A 19233-nucleotide genomic window follows, 5' to 3' on the forward strand; every position below is an offset into this window, starting at 1 on the left:
CCAGAGATATTCATACTTACCAGATTCTTGCAATTTGCAACACATAATAGCCTCAGATATTTTGAACTTGAAAGGTCATTGTGCAATGGACCTGCATCCGGAGATGTTCAAGTTTTCCAGGAAATTTAACCTGTCAAGGTCTCGAATTTCAACTAGATCATTGCAGGTTGCAGCATCGAATTCCCTCAAATTCTTTGAACTTGAAAGGTCGAGTGATTGTTGAATGGTCATGCGCACAGAGACTCCCAAACTTACCAACAACTCCAGCCCGTCAAGACCATAAAATTCAATTAGGTTGCGATTTGCAGCCCACAAAAATGTTTCAAAATCGAAATATCCAGTGATTGTGCAAAAAACCTTCACCCTGGGATATCCAACCCTTCTAAGGATTCTAAAACATCAAGGCCTTGAATTTCAATGAGATTCTCACAGTTTGCAGCTTGTAATATACTCAGCATCTTTAAACTTCAAAGATTCAGTGATTGTTCGATGGACGTGCACCCAGAAATATCCCATTCTCTCAAGTATTTTGTTCTATCAGGGCCTTGAATTTTAACTAGGTTCTTGCAGTTTGCAGCACGGAATCCCCGCATATACCTTAAAGTTGACAAGTTGATTGATTGTCTAAGGGATGTGCACCCAGAAATATCCAAATTGCACAAAAATTCTAATCCATCAATGCCTCGAATTTCAACTAGGTTTTTACAATTTGCAGCACAGATATCCGAAAGATTTTTATGGTTTGAAAGGTTCAATAATTGTCTAAGAGATGTGCACCCAGAAATATCCATAATTTTCAAGGATTTAAAGCTATCATGGCCTCGAATTTCCACTAGATTCTCGCAGTTTGCAGCATAGAATTCTCCCAGAGTCCTTAAATTTGACAGGTCCAATGATTGTCCAATGGACGTGCACCCAGAAATATTCAAAACATACAAGAATTTTGGTCCATCAAGGCCTCGAATTTCAACTACGTTCTTGCAGTTTGCTGCATCGAGTCTTCGCAGATTCTTTAAATTTGACAAGTCCGGTAATTGTCTCAGGGACGTGCACCCAAAAATTCTCAAATCTATCAAGGATACTAATCCATCAAGGCCTCGAATTTCCACTAGGTTCTCGCAGTTTGTAGCTTCAAATGTCAGCAGATTCTTTAAATTTGACAGGTCTGGTGATTGTCTAAGGGATGTGCACCCAGAAATTTTTAAATTTCTCAAGGATTCCGATCCGTCAATGCCTTGAATGTCAACTAGGTTCTTGCAGTCTGCAGCACAAAAATTCCGCAAATTCTTTAAATTTGACAGGTCCATTAATTGTATAAGGGATGTACACCCAGAGATATCCAATATTCTCAAGGGTTCTAATCCTTCAAGGCCACGAATTTCAGTTAGATTCGTGCAATTTGTAACATGTAATTCTCTCAGATATTCTAAACTTGAAAGGTCTTGGGATTGTCCAGGGGAAGTGCACTCAGAGATATCCAATGCTAGTGAGGATTTTGATCCGCCAAGGCCTTGAATTTCAACTAAATTCACGCAACTTCCAGCATTTGTTTCCTGCAGAATCTTTGAATTTGAAAGATCTAGCGATCCTTCAAGCTGAGGTACCTTTGCAATCGTTAACTTTGAAGAATCTAGGAACGCCTCATCGAGATGCGAGCCTCTCAATGACTCCAAGGATTTGACCGCACCAAGCCTATATATCTTAGGGCATTGCCGTAACTGTAAGTTGGATAGGGATTGTAAACCTTCCAAGCCGGTGACTTCTGTTAGCTCTAAGCACTTCTCGAGAATCAATTCAGATAAGTGCTTCAAGTATGACAAATTCGTCAACGCTTTCAATTTTCCACAATCTGTAATATAAAGCATTGATAGTCCAACCGGAAGCTCTGGGAGACATTCAAGCCAACTGCAATCAGAAAGAGTGAGTTTGTTGAGAAGCGTTAGTTGGGAAAGATGTGGTAATGGCGGACTCTGACAGGTTACACCTAGAGCTGTTAAGCTAGAGGGCAGTTCTGGTACTTCTTGAAGCTTTTCACAATATCGAAAGCTGAGGAGTTGGAGAGAAGAGAGCTTAGAAATGCTTTGCGGCAGGGCCAAGATGCCGGACTTGTCTAATTCAAGCATGTTAAGTGAAATCAGTTCGCCAATGTCACTAGGCAGTCCTTTCAGATTTTCGCATCCTGAAACTCTCAACTCTTGGAGTTTTGCCAACATTCCAATGGCACGAGGCAATTTTGTTATGCCTGTTTTACTAATGTCCAAAATTCTCAAATTCTGTAGATGCATAATGCTTTCAGGTAATTCCGCAATTGTTGTATTGGCTAAATGCAGTGTAGTCAAAGACGTGAGGGAGCCTATGGAGTCCGGAAGTTGAGCAAGTTTACCGCATTCTCTTAGGTCAAGGATAGCTAGAGATGCTAGACGGCCTATGGAGCTCGGTATGTGGGCTAACGATTTACAATAAGAGGCATTAAGAGTCTTAAGCTTCTTCAGAAAACCAATGGATTCAGGTAATTTTTCAATTGCTGAATAAGATAGGTCCAACTGAGTTAACGACACAAGAGAGTTCATAGATTCTGGAAGTTGAGCAAGTTCTTCACAATTCGAGGCACTCAAAGTCTCCAGCTTCATCAAACAACCTCTCGAAATAGGAATCTCTTCAATGGCAGTATAATTTAAGTGAAGCTCCCTCAATTCTTCCATTCTACCTATTCCTACCGGTAGCTCCTCCAGTAGAAAACAGTGATTGATTTTCAAGGAGACAAGGGTCTTGATGTCCCCGATGGAAGGATGAATCTCTTGCAGATGCCAACAATTGTCAAGAATCAAAATTTCCAAGCTTTTGAAAGCAGATAATTCGGGAGTTCTTCTTAAAGATTGACAGCCCGTGAGGTTAAGAACTTTAAGCTCAATTGCCATCTGAAATAAAAAAAAAAAGATACCTCACCGTGATTGCCATCTAAACATAATAAAGTTTCTCAAGAATGTCCATGCTCATCTACTCCTTAGTTGTTTACTTTTAAATGTTTCTTTTAGTAGAATTTGGCTACACCAACGTATAAATGTTTTTTCAGCATATCCCTTGCGAAAAGAATGGTAGGGATGTCGGAGTGCTTACTACGTTTAGTTACGGATAACGTTTCAAAGAAAAAATATACTTAGTTTTTAAAAGTTAAGGCGACCCATTCTTTATTAATTAGACATAAGCAAATTTTATTATCAAAAGGCAGATCAGAAACTAAATGGAAGAGAAAATCATTCACTGAGCGCCACGTTTTCTTTCAATAGTATGAAATGAACGGGAAACGGCTAGTTTAATTATGAAAAGTATTTCAATGCTATATGTACAAGATATAAAAAAAAGTTAGGTTCAAAAAGAATTAAATGCCATTGGAAAAGAAAATTTTGTTATTCTTGTTACATAAATAGTTTACAAATTACAATGAAAAAATATTGGGTGCAACAAGTTAGAGCAATTCATAAACGATTTCTGTTACTCTAAGACAGATATGAATGTAGAATTTCAGCATGTATGTACAACACAAGTCATGGTGTCTGTGAGGGACTTGTTTCTTATGAAAGAAGATTGATATAGCCATATAACAAGAATCGCTAAAAAGATGGACTTTTGCACGGGGAGAAATTAACTCAGAAGCCACAAACCAGTTAGATTAAAAAAAATCAAGTTAGGCACAAAAGTTATATATATTTTTAAGAGATGTTAATTAATATAGCTAAAAAAGTTTTTAGTATGTCTAATGTCAAGCATGACTGGTTGTTAAGATATTAAGGGGCAGAAACTCCCATAATCTCTTATATTTAGGCTCCGTTCGTTTCGCGAAAAATATTATGTTTCCGAAAAGTCATTTTCCAGGAAAACGATAATATTTTCCCATGTTCGATTGAGATTTGAAAATGAATTGGAAAATATTTTCCGTCGTTCGGTATATATAATCTGATTTGATTTTCTTCATTGCACTCCTTTTAATATTTTTTAAATTTTTATTTTATTTTTAAAAAATCGAAGTTTAATATTTTTGAATTTTTGAATAATTTTTTATATTTCTTTTCTTTTCTTTTTTCTTCTTTTTTTTATTTTTTTATTTCTTCCTTTGCCGGTTGCCGGCCATGGCGATGGCCAATAGCCGGCCACAGGCCAGCCCCACCGGCCTCGCTCACCCAAGGCCGATGAGGCTCAACCTCACCTCGCCAACCTCGAGCGAGGCGAGGCTACTCTCGGCCTCGCCCCAGGGTGGCGAGCTTGAGCCTCGCCTGTGGCTGGTCGCCAATCGTCACCGTGGCCGGCAGAGGAAGAAAGAAAAGAAGAAAAAAAAGCAAAGAAAAAGAAAAGGATTAAAAATTAAAATTTTGAATTTTAAAAAAAAAAGTAAAAGTAAAAATGTGTTTTGTGGAAGAAAGTGAGGTGAAAGAAGATATGGAAAATGTTTTTCACGACTAATTTATTTTTCGTGAAACGAACGCCGGAAAATCCGAAAAACGTTTTTTTAGAAGTTATTTTTCATAAAACGAACGGAGCCTTAGAGGAAAATCCTTAATTTCAGAAAGGATAATAAACCTCTCCAAAACAAAGAAAGGAGAAGTTAGTGTGATTGGACCTTCGACAACATGTGATTTTTACTCACAAAGAGATATTCCTTCTCTACATCGTACCTTGAGCGGACCCCATCCACCCCAGTCCTCCGTAATCTCACTCCATGATAGATCGAGCACAACCAATTTCTTTGGATGAAAGTTGGTTGCTGTGAAATCTGAGGGACAATTCATCCACTGAAGCCATCTTAATTGAGGAAACAAGTTCTGGAAATCTCCGGTGAAATTCACACCATCAAATTGAAGGCACTTTAAGTTGGTCAGTTCTTTAAATTGTTCAGTTGTGTATCTTCTTCCCATACCATACTTGCCAAGACAAAGGGCCTCAATTTTTCTGGTGCCCTGCAATTAGGAAACATTGTGGACCGTAAATTTTGAATGATGAGATGAGACCCACCAATATGAAATGAAAGGTATTGGTTTCAATTTGCTGTCATGCTATTATGGTGTAGGCTTCTCACTTTCAACTTTGTGGAATGACCGGTTGTGGTTGCGTATTGTTTATTTAATCTATGCAAAAAGGTGAAGCTCAAGAGATCGTTCCCAAACTTTTCCACTTCCAATTATGCCTTTCACTATTTTCACTTTTTGAATTTCCAAAATCTGCATCCTTTGGTTGGAATTACAATAGAAGGCCTCCCTTCATGTACACACTACTTCAAATATATCTACCAGAATTCATGCCCTTTATAAGTAAAATAACACTACATTTACTGATATCCTTTATATGTGAAACAACACGGCTGATCCAATCCAACTCCATCTATCAAACTTGTCATCTAAGCATGTATCAAAATTAAAGAATCCCAGTAATAGAATTCCCCCTCTTTTTCATGTGTACCTTGTTTGCAATTCTCAATAGCAAAATGAAAACGAGAATATCATCCCAAATATTAGTGCACGTGTTTTACATTCCTTTCTTATCATGTTTTTCTTCAATGTGGTTTTCACTGTGCATGGAAATATCAATTCGCCCACCCACAGATTAATTAATGAGATCTTGCTTACAGACAAATTAGTCATGAAGATTGATCAAAATGGATACTTGAGGAACTCAAGTCTGTTGCATTTGTCTTTCGTTGTAACCAAATTATTCATTTTTCGCGAAACATATGGAGCGTTATTATATAACATAGCTATTTAGCTCTACACATATATTAAGTATTATATCTTATAGCAACGGAAACATTTTAAGTATTTATCATTTATTACATGCTATGGGCTCATATTTGACAAATAATAATTAAATCATATCGGTCAATAATAATATCAGAAGACCAAAATCGTATTGGACTCATATTAGACAAATAAATAACATTAAAAAATATCAATGGAAAAGATATCCATCATCACCAAAAGATATACAGCATGCTTTAGAAATAAATTAGAATAATAAAATTACTTATCATAGAAGAAAAAAAAGCATATGTTTAGAGGAATCTATTACATGACTGTATATTTCAACAATAAGCATAGCGAAGTGTATAATAAGCGACGGCTATTACGGTTGAAAAGTTTTATGAATACCCATTGTGACTAACGAATATCCATCGCCACAATAAAATTATTTAACATGCTTTACAAATAGATAGATAATACAACATGATAGCCCATGTTTAACAATTAATTACTACAAGGGGATTAATAGAAAAATAATCGATCGTCACAAAAAAATAAGTATTAGCAAATTCATAGAAACAATAAAATTAATTAAATTATGTTTAGAGGTTTATATTACACAGTTGCGCATATATAATAAATAAATAAAGGTTAATATCACTTAAAACTCTAAACTATGCTCACTATGACACTAATAACCCAAACTTTTTATTGTGTTAAAAAATCCTAAACTATAAATTTTTTGTTACGTTGGTACAAGTTTCGGACATTGGTGATACAAAAAAAAAATTAGGTTATTGTTGTCATAGTTGACATATTTTAGGATTTTTTGTGGTATTTTTGTCGGGATTAAATATGACGGCCACATTAGCAAATTTACGGTGTTAACTAACAGTTGACGACAAAGGACTCAATGCACAATTGTGAAAGATAATGGACTACATTGAGGAAAAAAAGTAGATAGGGGACTAAATCTCAAAAATAGTAATACTTAGGGACTAAATTTGTACTTAAAGCCAACTTGAAAAATAAAGGAACCAAGATGGCTAATCGTCCCAAATAAATCTCATTTATCATAGCAAATAACTCATAAGTGAAAGAAAAAAGAAGGAAAAGACCTCATAAGAAATCAATAGAGGAATCCAAACATCAAGCATGTGCATCAAATAAATATGTGGTAAAAATATGGCTCCCAACAATTTATAAATGTCCCTGAAAGTGCTTCGTCAAATATCATGTTTATGTAGTTTTGTTGTTGCATTGAAGTTACCGATAGAAAGGATCCTCATCACAATACTACAAGGTAAAGATATATCTCAATCATCAATAGTCAAGAAATTGCTCCTCATCTATGTCCAGAATCAGGCAAGAACAACACTTAATCGAAAGAGCTCTTTTGTTACTCATGACTGACAACAATTTCTATATCAAACTCATTAACTAAGACAAGTAGAGAAATCTCTTACCTTGTTGTTGTCAAGCACATCTATGGCTTCCTCATAATTCCATAATCTGCTGCGCTCCTGAGGCTCTTTTGGATTTTCTTGACGAATAATTTCCCTTCCAAGATCTCTCAGTTGATCATGCATCATTAGATTGCCGTCCTTGTCAATTTTAATTAGGGACAAAAGACTGAGTACTTCAATTCCCTTCCCAGGGAAAAAATCACAGGTTTGCCACATATAAGTCAGACTTTGTTTATGTGATCCAATAAAAAAACATGCAACATCCAAAAATATCTGTTGCTCCTCGTAATCTAATGCATCGTAACTTATCCTCAATTTCTCTTGCACTTTCTTATCAGGCACCTTGTTTAATTTCTTCAATGTATCTTTCCATACTTCTTCTCTCTTTCCACATAGGAATGAACCTATTACTTCAAGAGCTAAGGGAAGCCCTCCAGTAGTTGACACAATATCGCTAGAGATAATTTTATAATCACTCTGAGGAGAATCCTTTCGAAATGCATGCCTACTAAATAAAATCAATGATTGATCCAAAGGCAATTCGTTGAGTTGGTGGATGTGGCTTGCCCTAGTCTCATCAAGAATACCCTTGTTTCTTGTTGTTATGATGACTATACTTCCAACTTCAAACCAACTACCGTCTCCGGCCAAAGCATTCAAGTGAGAATTATCATCCATATCATCAAGAAGAACGAGGACTTTCTTACTTGTAAATCGAGATTTGATGATTCGGATTCCCTCATCGACATTAGACACATCACATGAACTTCCTATTATGTCGCAAATGAGTTGGTTTTGTAGACATTCGATGCCCTTGCGTAGAGACGTTTCTCGTATATTTGCCACAAAGCTAAGATGCTCAAACTTACATGAGAGTTTGTTGTATAACACTTTTGCAAGAGTTGTTTTACCGATACCGCCCATTCCATGAATTCCAATAATCTTTGTACCATTGAATTTATCATCTATCGATCTCATAATCCGTTCCACATGATCATCAATTCCCACTAATTGTTCGGGAACGATTAGCAAAAAAAGTCTTTTTAATTCACCCATAACTTTTCGAACAACCGTTTTAACTAACGCTCCTTCATGCCTGTTAAATAACAATATAAATTTCAATATATGATGGCAATATTTATATTCTTTTTCAAGCAAGATCTAGCTATGAGAAACTAAACAAAGGTTTTTGGTGGTGAGGAATGTACCCATTATTAGTTTTATCCGATTCCCATCCTTTCAAGGAACTGACTTCTTTAAGTGCTTCCTCCCATTCCTTCACAACCATTTTGTCCAAATTCTCACTACGTGCATTGATAGCATCTCCCAATCTCCCTGTAAGATGTCGCACCTGCAAGGGTTTCACTTTATAAAATATGGGCAATACTATTTGCCCTCTTGTTCTCTTGCACTTCAATATCTCAGTTAGCTCACGAAGGCACCATTTGCTAGAAAAGTAGTCCTCTGAGATAATCGGGATTGAGATCTTAGACTGCGTAATACTGTAGAGAAGCTCCGCCCCAATCTCCTCACCAACACGGAGCTCGTTGTCGTCTCTGAACACATGAATTCCTGCATCAACAAGGCTCGTATAGAGATAATCGGTGAAGCCTTTGCGAGTGTCTTTCCCTCTAAAGCTCAAGAACACTTCATAATCATTTCCTCTCGGCTTTTTGGTTCCGCCTTCATAATCACCTACATGTGAAGGGGTCGATGAGGAAGACGCTTCATATGTCGGATCTTCTGAATGAGTCGGTTCTTCTCTTTCCATCTCGAGAGAATTGGCGGAGCAGAGCCTACAAAGCCAGTAAAAGAGATTGAGGAAGACGCCCCCCATATCGGTTCTCCTTGGCTCCGCGTTCATAATCACCTACAAAGGCAGTAAAAGGAGATCGATGGAGCAGAGCCTCAAAAGAAACCACGAAACAGAGTAGATGGAATACCAGATCTGGGAATTGCAGAAATGTCTCTTAGAACTCAATTCGGAACTCATCAAAAGAAAACGAAGCAATCAAAGCAAGAAACAGAGATGAGGAGGAGAGCAAGGAGTCATCATGGATTACCTATGGAGTGCTCAAACAACACAATCCACCAACTGCTGTGATCTCCACAGATTATCAGCCCTTCGACGTTGGAGTACCAACACACAACAACTCTCTATTCAGCGTGCTTGAACAGTGCCGAGTTCCTGCCGTCCAACGATTCAAAGACTCTTCAAGCTAATCGAACGGCCGCGATGAATGATGAGCGGAAAGGACAGTAGCAGCATAACGCGGAAGGTGCGCGGAATCTACGGAGGTGCTTCTTGAGTTGACTTTTCAATAAAGGAAATAGAGAAGAAAACCGAAGAGCGATACGCAGATGCTCCTGGCGCTAACGTACAAGAGCCAACGACAAAAACATATCAATCGTCCGATTATATAATATTTTGTCAATATTCATCTGCAGATCATTGTTATTAAAATAAGGAAAGTTCATTTGATTTTTGTTTTCAGCTGTTCAATCAAAACTTGTTTAGTGTCAACCCTCGGATTGAGTTAGTCATGGCCACGGTTCAGGAACCGCCGGTTCCGATTCGGAACCGGCGGTTCCGGTTCGCGGCCACGTATGAACCGGCGGTTCCGGGCCGGTTCCGGTTCCGGCCGGTTCCTTATTTAAAAATTAATAAAATAATTATAAAATAAAAATTGCGAGGCCTGGTCCTCCGTTGGTCGTCGCTCGGGCTTCGCGGCCTTGGCCATGGTGGCGGAGGCGGCGTTCAAGGCGGCGAGAAGATGAAGCGGGAGACGGGACGGCGGCGAGGGGAGAAGGAGGGGGCTGGGAGGGGACGGGGACGAGAGGCGGGGACGGGGAGGAAGAGCGGGGTTCCTCCTCCTCCGGGGTCGGGGAGGAGGAGGAGGAGGGGGCGTCGGCGTCGGCATGCGGCCATGGGCGGCGGCGCGCACGGGGTTAGATCTGGGGAGGCGGGGCGGACGGAGGAGAAAATGGGAGGAGGCGCGAGGGGTAGCAAGGGGGAAGGAGGAGGCGGCGTCGGCGTCGGCGGCTGCGGCCATGGGTGGGGGCGACGGTGGCGGGGTTAGATCGGGAAAACGGGGGCGGCGCGAGCGGAGGAGAAGAAGAAGAAGGAGAAGGAGAAGATGCAGAGAGCGGTGAGCACGTGAGAGAGAGAGAGAGAGAGAGAGAGAGGGGGACTAAAAAGTCTAAAATGATTTTCTCACCACACACGGCGGCAATTTTTTTTTTTTTGGAACGGGCCGGAACCGCCGGTTCCGGCCGGTTCCAAAATTATTGGAAGCCGGGAACGGGCCCGTAGGTCACGGGCCGGTTCCGGTTCCAATCGCGGGCCCGGTCAACGGGCTGGTCCCGGGTTTGACCGGGCGGTTCCAGTTCAAAAACCGGCCCGTGGCCATGACTAGATTGAGTATCATAAAATAGCAATGTTCAAAGCCACTGGATCATAACAAAGGTCGGAAGATAAGAAAATTTTCTATAGTACACCTGTTGTAATGTACGATATTGCGACATACCATAATAATTAAGTGAAAGAACATCATAACGTAGATTCCGTGACATTAATGGAGTGCGAAAATGGTGTAAAACAGAAGTTTGAGTCTAAAAGGAAATCAAATATATTTGTACATCTGTCTAATAAACTTGGATGAGCAAGGAGGATCATAACAAAGGTCGGAAGATAAGAAAATTTTCTATAGTACACCTGTTGTAATGTACGATATTGCGACATACCATAATAATTAAGTGAAAGAACATCATAACTTAGATTCCGTGACATTAATGGAGTGCAAAAATGGTGTAAAACAGAAGTTTGAGTCTAAAAGGAAATCAAATATATTTGTACATCTGTCTGATAAACTTGGATGAGCAAGGACATGATATCAACGAAACCACAAAGGGTAAGAGAGAGTAATTAATGGACCGACAAACCGACACCTACTCAAAAGAGTTTGTCGTTACATTGGACTGACCGGTGGCAACTTGAAATCGATCGGTGACAATTTCGATGGCACTCGTTGGTGGCCGCAACTCTTTAAGCGCCGAGTCGACCAAGGTTGATTCAAACCAGATTAATCGTATTAGGTGAGAGCTGTTCAAGCCCGGTCCAAAGTCAAAATCTCTTCTTTCTCTAAAAAATCTAACTATCAATGTTGTTTCAAAACCTGAGCATGCAATTACCGAATAATTAACATAATATTTTAAAAATTTGTAAACTTTCATTCATAAGAAGTCTATGCCATCTAACTCCAACGGCTCATGGCTTTCATGAATTTTGTTCAATGCCATAATGGAAGGTAAATGTATCGCATAGATACAAGTTTGGGATTTTTTATGTTACAAGAAAAAGTTTAGGGTAAATGTTACACGGTGGGTATGATTTGAAGTTTTCGATGTCACAAAAAAAAGTTTAAAGTAAGCGTGTTTCAGTGGACATAATTTTAGATTTTTTGTTGGCTTTTTCAATTGTTTTGAAGATGTTTTTAGTTCTTTAGATATGGTTGGGCTTTTGTGGGCTTTTAGGCCGCAATCGAATTTCGATCTAGCCCCGCTTGGAGTATATTGAGAACAATCATAGAAGGGACAGAGAGAGCCAGAGCGACTAGTCTTGTGGTTTCGACACAACCATGCTAAAATTTTACTAATCAATTTCATGTTCAGCGAAACTTAATTGGACGATCTCTAGCAAAATGCTCATGTTATTACTTGCAACGTGGCTGATAAGTTTTCGAACCAACTTCATCCATGTGGATTAGCAACGGGAGCTTACGATCTCTATCCAAACCCTCTTTTTATATGGAGAGAATTGCCCAAAAAGTCATAAACATATTGCACTTTTGCCAATTCAATCCTAAATCTTTCAATTTTGTCAATTTAGTCACATACACTTTCATATTTTGCCAACTGAGTCCATTCAATCAATTTTTTCCGAAAATCACTAAAGTAGACATCAGCCATCCTACATGACGCGATTGGCGCTCGTGTACAATTTTAGTAATATTTTTTTATTTTTTTTGTTTTTCCTTTTTTTTTTCTTTCTTTTTTCCTTCTTCACTACTTTCTTACTATGGCTAGTAGCTGGCAAGGGCTCGATGACCCTCGCCGGTTGCGGCGAGGACCGCAACGCCCTCGCTCGCGGCAGGCCAGGGGTCTTGACCCTCGCCTAGATATAGGCGAGGCCATCACAATCATTGGTGACTAGCCTTGCCCTGGCGTCACCTAGATCTGGGCAAGGCTACCTTGCTCGCAGCTGCATGATGGCCTTGCCTAGTCGAGCGAAAAGGTTACGGCCTTCACCCACGGCCAGTGAGGGTTGCCAGGCCCTCGCCGGCTGCAGGGCACAATAAGAGCGGTGAAAAAGGAAAATAAAAAGAAAAGAAAAATAAAATGAAAAATATTCAAAAAAATTAAAATATTTCTAAAAATTATCAACGTTAATGCTAATTGCGTCACGTAGGATGACTACCGTTCATGTTAGCGATTTCCGATCAAAATTAGCTCGATGGACTCAATTGGCAAAACGTGAAAAGGTTTATGACTTAATTGGCAAAATTAAAAGATTTAGGACTGAATTGGCAAGATTCTTTGGACTATTTTCCCTTTTATACTTTTGCCTACTTACATTCGCTTCCTATGTGGAAAGCACCAAGGAATCGCATGGGGGCTAGTCTTGTGCAACAACATGAAATATGTTATTATGGTTGTTTTTCAAGTCTCTAAAGTTTGATTAATATATTTGTACACCGGGTAAACTTATTGCAACATTCGAACTTTATACTATTTTTGTTTTGGTAGTGTGCATGAACCAAACCTTTTGGTAATGTAGGGACAGTGCATAGTTAAATCGCACAAGGGGATTTCCAATGATGGACCCAAAATACCTAAAGATCGCATTTCATCAATAAAGATCCAAAGCTGCCAAAAAGAAAAGAAACATGCCTATTGTTCGCATCGGGGAACTCTTATAGACGAAGTAAAATTTCACTTTAATCCAAGCTGTTTTAAACTTGAAAAAGCATCACAAAAAATTCTAAATTGTGTCCACAGTGACACCAACATACCAAACTCTTTTTATGTCATTAAAATCTCCAAACTTGTATCGGTTTAGCAAAAATCCCTTCAGTCTAGCATAAAAAAAAATTCCTAGACTTAGCCCATTGGCGACAATAACACTACAAACTTTTTTTTCGAGTTATCAATACCTAAACGAGTACCGGCGTGACAAGTCATAGTGGGTATACTTCTAGATTTTTGGTGATGCAATAAAAATTGGACAAATCATTGTGGCCGACGAGGGTCGCAATGAAGAAAAGAGAATAAAAAGAAAAAAAAATAATAAAAATTCAGAAAAATATATATTAAAAATTTGTCCAGGTCAACGCTAATTGTGTCACGTAAGATGACTGACGTATATATCCACGATTTCCGGCGAAAATTAGCTAGATAGACTATATTGATAAATCGTCGAAAGGTTTAGGACTCCAGTAGTGCAATTGAAAGGTTTAAGATTAAATTGGCAAAAATGCAATATTTTTAGCACTTTTTTTGGTTACTTTTCCCAAATAAAATATATCTTAAGCCGATTGAAATCCTATTGGAAAAATTGATAACATATTGTTGTCTAGTTTTGTTGGATCGTTCATCAATGTTCATGTGTCCAATTTGCGGGACATCGTTATTGCATCAGCGCAACACATTGAGCCGAAATGCATTGTGCTCACAAGCATCCGATCTTTTCTGAACTACATTGAAAATAGAGAAATGAATCGGATCATACCATTCCCGTACTCTGTGCCACTACAAGCCTTCTGCAGAGTCCCAGCAACACACAAGGATATGCACTAATCTTCATCCTCTTTCATCGACTTTTCCCACATCAACGAAGGCCATCGAACAGCAAGTCCAATTATTGGAAAAGTGGACAAACCCAGCTCGAGACTTAGACAGCACAAAGTTTTTTTTGTCTTTGATCAGTTCATTATCAAAACTAATCAGGCACAAGAGGTCATCTTTAGAGATTTCTTTAACTATTTTCTTTTTACCTACGTCAGCAATTAAAAAAAGAAAGGATATGTTCACTAGAAGTCCTAAAACTTGCCACGAAAGTGTATTTGAGTTCTAAAACTTGCAAAAGTGCAAGAAAATCTTACAACTTGTCAAATTAATTCAATCGAGTCACTCCGTTAACTTCGTTTAGTGACGGCTCTTGACTAGGTTTGGGCAAGTGCCGGTAACCCTCACCCGGTCTGGGGGAGGGCCGCGACTTCTTGCCCAGATTTGGGCGACGATGACATGTTTACTACGTCAGTGATTTCCAATCGCAATAGGCTGGAAGGATTATTATGGAATTTCACGTAATAGTATAATACTATATTGGTAAAATTAGGAAGTTTATGACGTAATTGGCATCCGTGCAATAAGTTGAAAACCGACAGGATAATCCTTTCATTTCAAGCCTAAATCGACTCAAACCAAACTAAGCAAGTCATTCAAGAGCTAGTTTAAGCCCAGCCGAATGGCAGAATCTCTTTTGTATCTTTTTTTTTGTCAAAAATCTAATTATCGATTTAGTTTCAAAACCCAAGCCAGCAATTACCAAATAATTAAGACAAAATTATTTTAAAAAAATTAAAGATTTTCATTCATGAGAAGCCTAAGCCATCTGTCACTTTAACGGCTCACGACTTTCGTGAATTTTGTCCACAGCCTCCTCATTTTGGTGTGCTATTTATTGGCCACTTTTTTTCCTGGATCAGGCCACCCCCGTGCTCGTTGCTTTCACCAACTTTTGCCTTTTTACTTTCTTTGTTCAGGTTAGGTCCTTGCTACGATTTTCTTTCTTTTGGGGTAACAGGTCGCTGCTACTAATCAATGTCACGTCCAGTGCAACTCGATTCGACGATCTCCGGTAAAACGCTCAAGTTATTACGTAGGGTTAATTCCAAAAAAAGGCATCAATTTTAGATCGAGAGACAATTCTGATCCGAACTTTTTTTGTTCCATAAAAAACATCAACTTTAGGTCGAGGAACAATTCGGGCCGAACTTTGTCCCATAAAAAGCACCAACTTTAGGTCGAGGGACAATTACGGCCCGAACCTTTTTGTCCCATAAAAAAGCACCAACTTTAGGTCGAGGGACAATTCCCGAACTTTTTTTTGTCTCGTAAAAAGCACCAACTTTCATTTAAATCCCAAATTTGGCCCCCATTGATTTTCGTTTGAAGTTACCCTTGTTTGAGAAAAAAGTTATGGTGGTGAGCCCGGCGAATCTCTTCTATGGCGTCTATCGACGGGCGGTGGTCTACGGCTCAGGTTACGACAAAACAACGAAGTTTGGCCGAGAAAGATTCAAACTCGGAGATATTTTTGACTTGCTTAGGTGAAGTGAATGAGACGAAGCGGTTCACCGTTATTCTTCAAGCTATGGTATAGAGAATAAGACAATGAATAATGCTTTAAATCCAGTCAGCAAATCACGTGGATTTATTGCTAAGGTGGAATAGTCAAGTTGAAAAATCAATGATTTTAAGTCAATAAGGGCCAGATTTGGGATTTAAATGAAAGTTTGTGCTTTTTTACGAGACAAAAAAAAGTTCAGGCCAGAATTGTCCCTCGACCTTAAGTTGGTGCTTTTTTACGGGACAAAAAAAAGTTCGGGCCATAATTGTCCCTCGATCTAAAGTTGGTATTTTTTTATGGAACAAAAAAAAGTTCGGGCCAGAATTGTCCCTCGACTTAAAGTTGGTGCTTTTTTTTTTAATTAACCCTTACTACGTAAGCAATAAGTTTCCCAACTATCTTCTTTCACGTGGGTCGGCAACAATGAGCTCAAGACCTTTGTCCAGACCCTTCTTCTGTACAGAGGATTGATATCACAGAAAACTCCAAATTAGTATATTTGTAATAAATTTATCCCAAACCAAAAATTTAAAATCGATACATTTGTAACAAATTTATTCTCCGTTAATTTCCGTTTCATTGGATTAATATTACGAAAAAGCACAAACTGGTACATACATGACAAACGGAGGGTAAAACCGCAAACCGATACATCCTTTAACTACCAAGTATTATCCAACTCAGCAATTTAACGGCAAAATTTAACGAAAATTAACGGAGGGTAAATTTGTCACAAGCGTATCAGTTTGTGATTTTTGGTAGTCAAAAAATTAGTTTGGGGTAAATTTATCATAGATATATCAGTTTGAGATTTTTCGTGGTATTAACCCTTGTCTATAAGCCTACTTTGGTTCATTACTCCTCTCAAAAGAAGCAGGGAATTGCCTGGGAGGCTCATATCGTGCAGCGACATAGAATATTATTATTATTATTATTACTTTGAAGGACTCCGAAGTTTGATCAATGGCTTTTTATACGCTGGGGAAACTTTTAGGAACATTCGAACCTTAGATTAGAAGTTTTCAATAGTGTGCATGAATCCAGCTGCTTGGCAATGGAGGGACAGTGCATCCTTTATAGCACCAGGAAATTTCTTATGAAGGATCCCCGTTATGATATTCACAAAGCAACAAAAAATTCAAAACATAAAGTTTAGGAATCAAATTGAATAAATTAAAAGTATAGAGATCACGTTGAATATTAAGTTAAAATTCAAAGATCACATTATATATTAGACTAATAACATTTTATATTAAATCAAAATTCATGAACCATTTATATCATTATTCATTTCCTTTTTGTTTTCCAAAGGTGGAGGAAAGAACAAAGAAAAAGAAGAAGGAAATTGCTGACTCCAGTCCGAGCCCTGCATCAGAAACAGAGCATCAATCGAATCGAATCGGATCATACTATTTCCAGTACGCGCTCTGGCCCTCTAGGATTCGTTGCAGAGTCCCTTAATGACACGCTAACGAAGCAGGATTTGCACTAATCTACGTCCCCTTGATCAACTTTTCTCCCCCACGTCAGTAAAGGGCATTGAATGATAGCTCCAATTATTGATGGAAAAGGGGGAGAGAACTCACCGAGCTCGAGGCTTAGGCCGCCACAAAGTTCTTGTCTTTCGAGCAGTTTCATTATCAGAGTTAATCAAAGCGCGAGAGATCGTCTTTAGTCATTTTGCTGTCAAACCAGAGCTGTGAAGAAAACGAGAGGAAAAGCAACAGCAAAGATTAAAAAAAAAACCAACACCCCAAAGCAAGCAAAGCAAAGCAAAAGCATGAACCCCTCGGAAAAGATATGAAACCCCCCAGTTTGTGCTACTGTGAAGACAGCCAGAAACCAATTTGGAAGTACACGTCCATACGCGCTTACTATAATTCCTCTGTTTTCGACCAAAGTTGCTCTGTTTTCATCGCCTTCGGTTTCAATCAAGAGAAATAAGCAGTATACCCGTTTCCAGAAACTCCCAAAGAAAGCTTCAGAGTACACAAGAACAGAGCACATATCAATGGCTGGACCCAAATTCTGATCGACATCATCCCCTAAAGAAATGGGCTTCCTTCTGTCTCGGATTACCTTCTGCTTCTTCTTCTTCCTCCTCCTCTGGCTCTCGCCCGCCGAGCCCTCTTCCGACTTCACCGACCTGGTCTTCAAGGGCTGCGCCCAGCAGAAGCTCCCAGACCCCACCGACGCTTCCGCCCAGAACCTCAAATCCCTCCTCTCCACGCTCACCTCGCAGGCCTCCCAGAAGACCTTCTACTCCACCAGCGTCGGCGACGGCGCGACGGCAGTCTCTGGACTCTTCCAGTGCAGGGGCGACCTCGCCGCCGCCCAGTGCGGCGACTGTGTCGGCAGGACGCCCGACCTGGCCCGGAAGCTCTGCGGGGGCGATGTCGCAGCCGCGAGGGTCCAGCTCAAAGGGTGCTACCTGAAGTACCGAATCAGCGGCTTCCAGGAGGCGCCGGACACGGACGTGGTGTACAAGGTCTGCGGGTCGGAGAAGGACGGCGGGTTCGGAGCGAAGAGGGAGGCGGCGTTCGGGATGGTGGCAAGCGGCGTCGTCGACGGCGGTGGGTTCTACGCGGGGAGCTACGGGAATGTGTACGTGCTGGGGCAGTGCGAGGGCGATGCCGTGATTGGTGGCGACTGTGAGGGGTGCGTGAAGGATGCGTTGGAGAGACTGGAGGCAGAGTGCGGCGAGGCGATTTCAGGGCAAGTGTATATGAACAAGTGCTACGTGAGCTTCAGCTACTACCCCAATGGCGTCCCCGGCGTCTCTCCGTCGTCGTCACTGTCCGGTAAAAGAAATCTCTCTCTCTCTCTCTCTCGTATGTTCGTCTATTCTTGTTCTCTTAGATTTATTTTCAAAGAATTTTGTCAAAGATCAATGGCTACTGGCCTCAGCCATATGTGTGTGAGAAAATCTTTCCTTTACTGAGAAGTGACATAAGTTCAGCATTTCCGTACACCTACGATGCATGGAACATGATGATGATTCGAGCGAGTAAAGCAGTAAAAGCAGCTTGCGGGTTTGTTGTTGTTGTTCCAGGAACAGAGGAAGGCGGCAGCGGCGACGGGCATCACACGCAGAAGACGGTGGCGGTGGTGGTGGGTGGGGTGGCGGCCGCGGGGTTCGGCGTCGTCTGCTTTCTCTTCGCGAAGTCGCTGTTCAAGAAGCGGGACGCCTTCAAGTACGAGAGTTGATGTCGCCCACCCCCCTTCCTTCATGTGTTTGATCGGCCTGTAATTAGATCAAGTATACACAGAACGAACTCATAGAGATTTGTGCATTTCTTTTCTTTCTTGTCACACAGAGAATTAGGAATATACATAGAGAATGAGACACAGTTTTGAAGATCGCATTGCTTTCTTTTTCGAAAGATGACGAGCAGCAGTAGAACCCTTTGCCTTTTGGACCCACTTTCTTCTTTTATGAGGTAAAGTAAAGTAGTAATTAGGTTGTTTTAATGACGCTTTGTTTCGTGAACAGCTCTTGCTTTTCTTATCGGTATTTAGTTGTCGTATCGGATGTAATGAAATTAATCGCTCCGAAGTTTCAACTTTCTGGAAAAATTATTAGATATATTGCAATTATACAAATTCGGTCTTCAATTTTTTTTTTTAT

The 19233-nt window shown here is 39.9% G+C and overlaps 2 protein-coding genes across 3 annotated transcripts; one reads left to right on the plus strand and one right to left on the minus strand.

The window, feature by feature from the left end:
• Window positions 1-42: 42 nt before the first annotated feature.
• On the minus strand, window positions 43-9564 carry LOC115694649 (disease resistance protein L6-like). The gene is made up of 6 exons (XM_056315136.1): window positions 9259-9564; window positions 8404-9065; window positions 7196-8291; window positions 4671-4952; window positions 2107-2918; window positions 43-2046 (listed from the first exon to the last, which is right to left on the minus strand). The coding sequence occupies exons 2-6, from the start codon at window positions 9057-9059 to the stop codon at window positions 468-470; spliced, it is 4425 nt and encodes a 1474-aa protein (XP_056171111.1). The 5' UTR covers window positions 9060-9065; window positions 9259-9564; the 3' UTR covers window positions 43-467.
• A 7562-nt stretch (window positions 9565-17126) lies between these two features.
• On the plus strand, window positions 17127-19076 carry LOC115694651 (plasmodesmata-located protein 1). 2 transcript variants are annotated; one of them, XM_030621738.2, is made up of 2 exons: window positions 17127-18406; window positions 18664-19076. In XM_030621738.2, the coding sequence occupies exons 1-2, from the start codon at window positions 17659-17661 to the stop codon at window positions 18810-18812; spliced, it is 897 nt and encodes a 298-aa protein (XP_030477598.1). In that variant the 5' UTR covers window positions 17127-17658; the 3' UTR covers window positions 18813-19076. The 2 variants fall into 2 exon arrangements, with proteins under 2 accessions (XP_030477598.1, XP_030477597.1); XM_030621737.2 differs by having other exon boundaries at window positions 17130-18406; window positions 18658-19076.
• Window positions 19077-19233: the final 157 nt, after the last annotated feature.

Source organism: Syzygium oleosum, unplaced genomic scaffold (genome assembly GCF_021117445.2).
Source record: "Syzygium oleosum isolate NSW1041296 unplaced genomic scaffold, Sole_v2.1 Sole_v2.10, whole genome shotgun sequence".
NCBI classification, from domain to species: Eukaryota; Viridiplantae; Streptophyta; class Magnoliopsida; order Myrtales; family Myrtaceae; genus Syzygium; species Syzygium oleosum.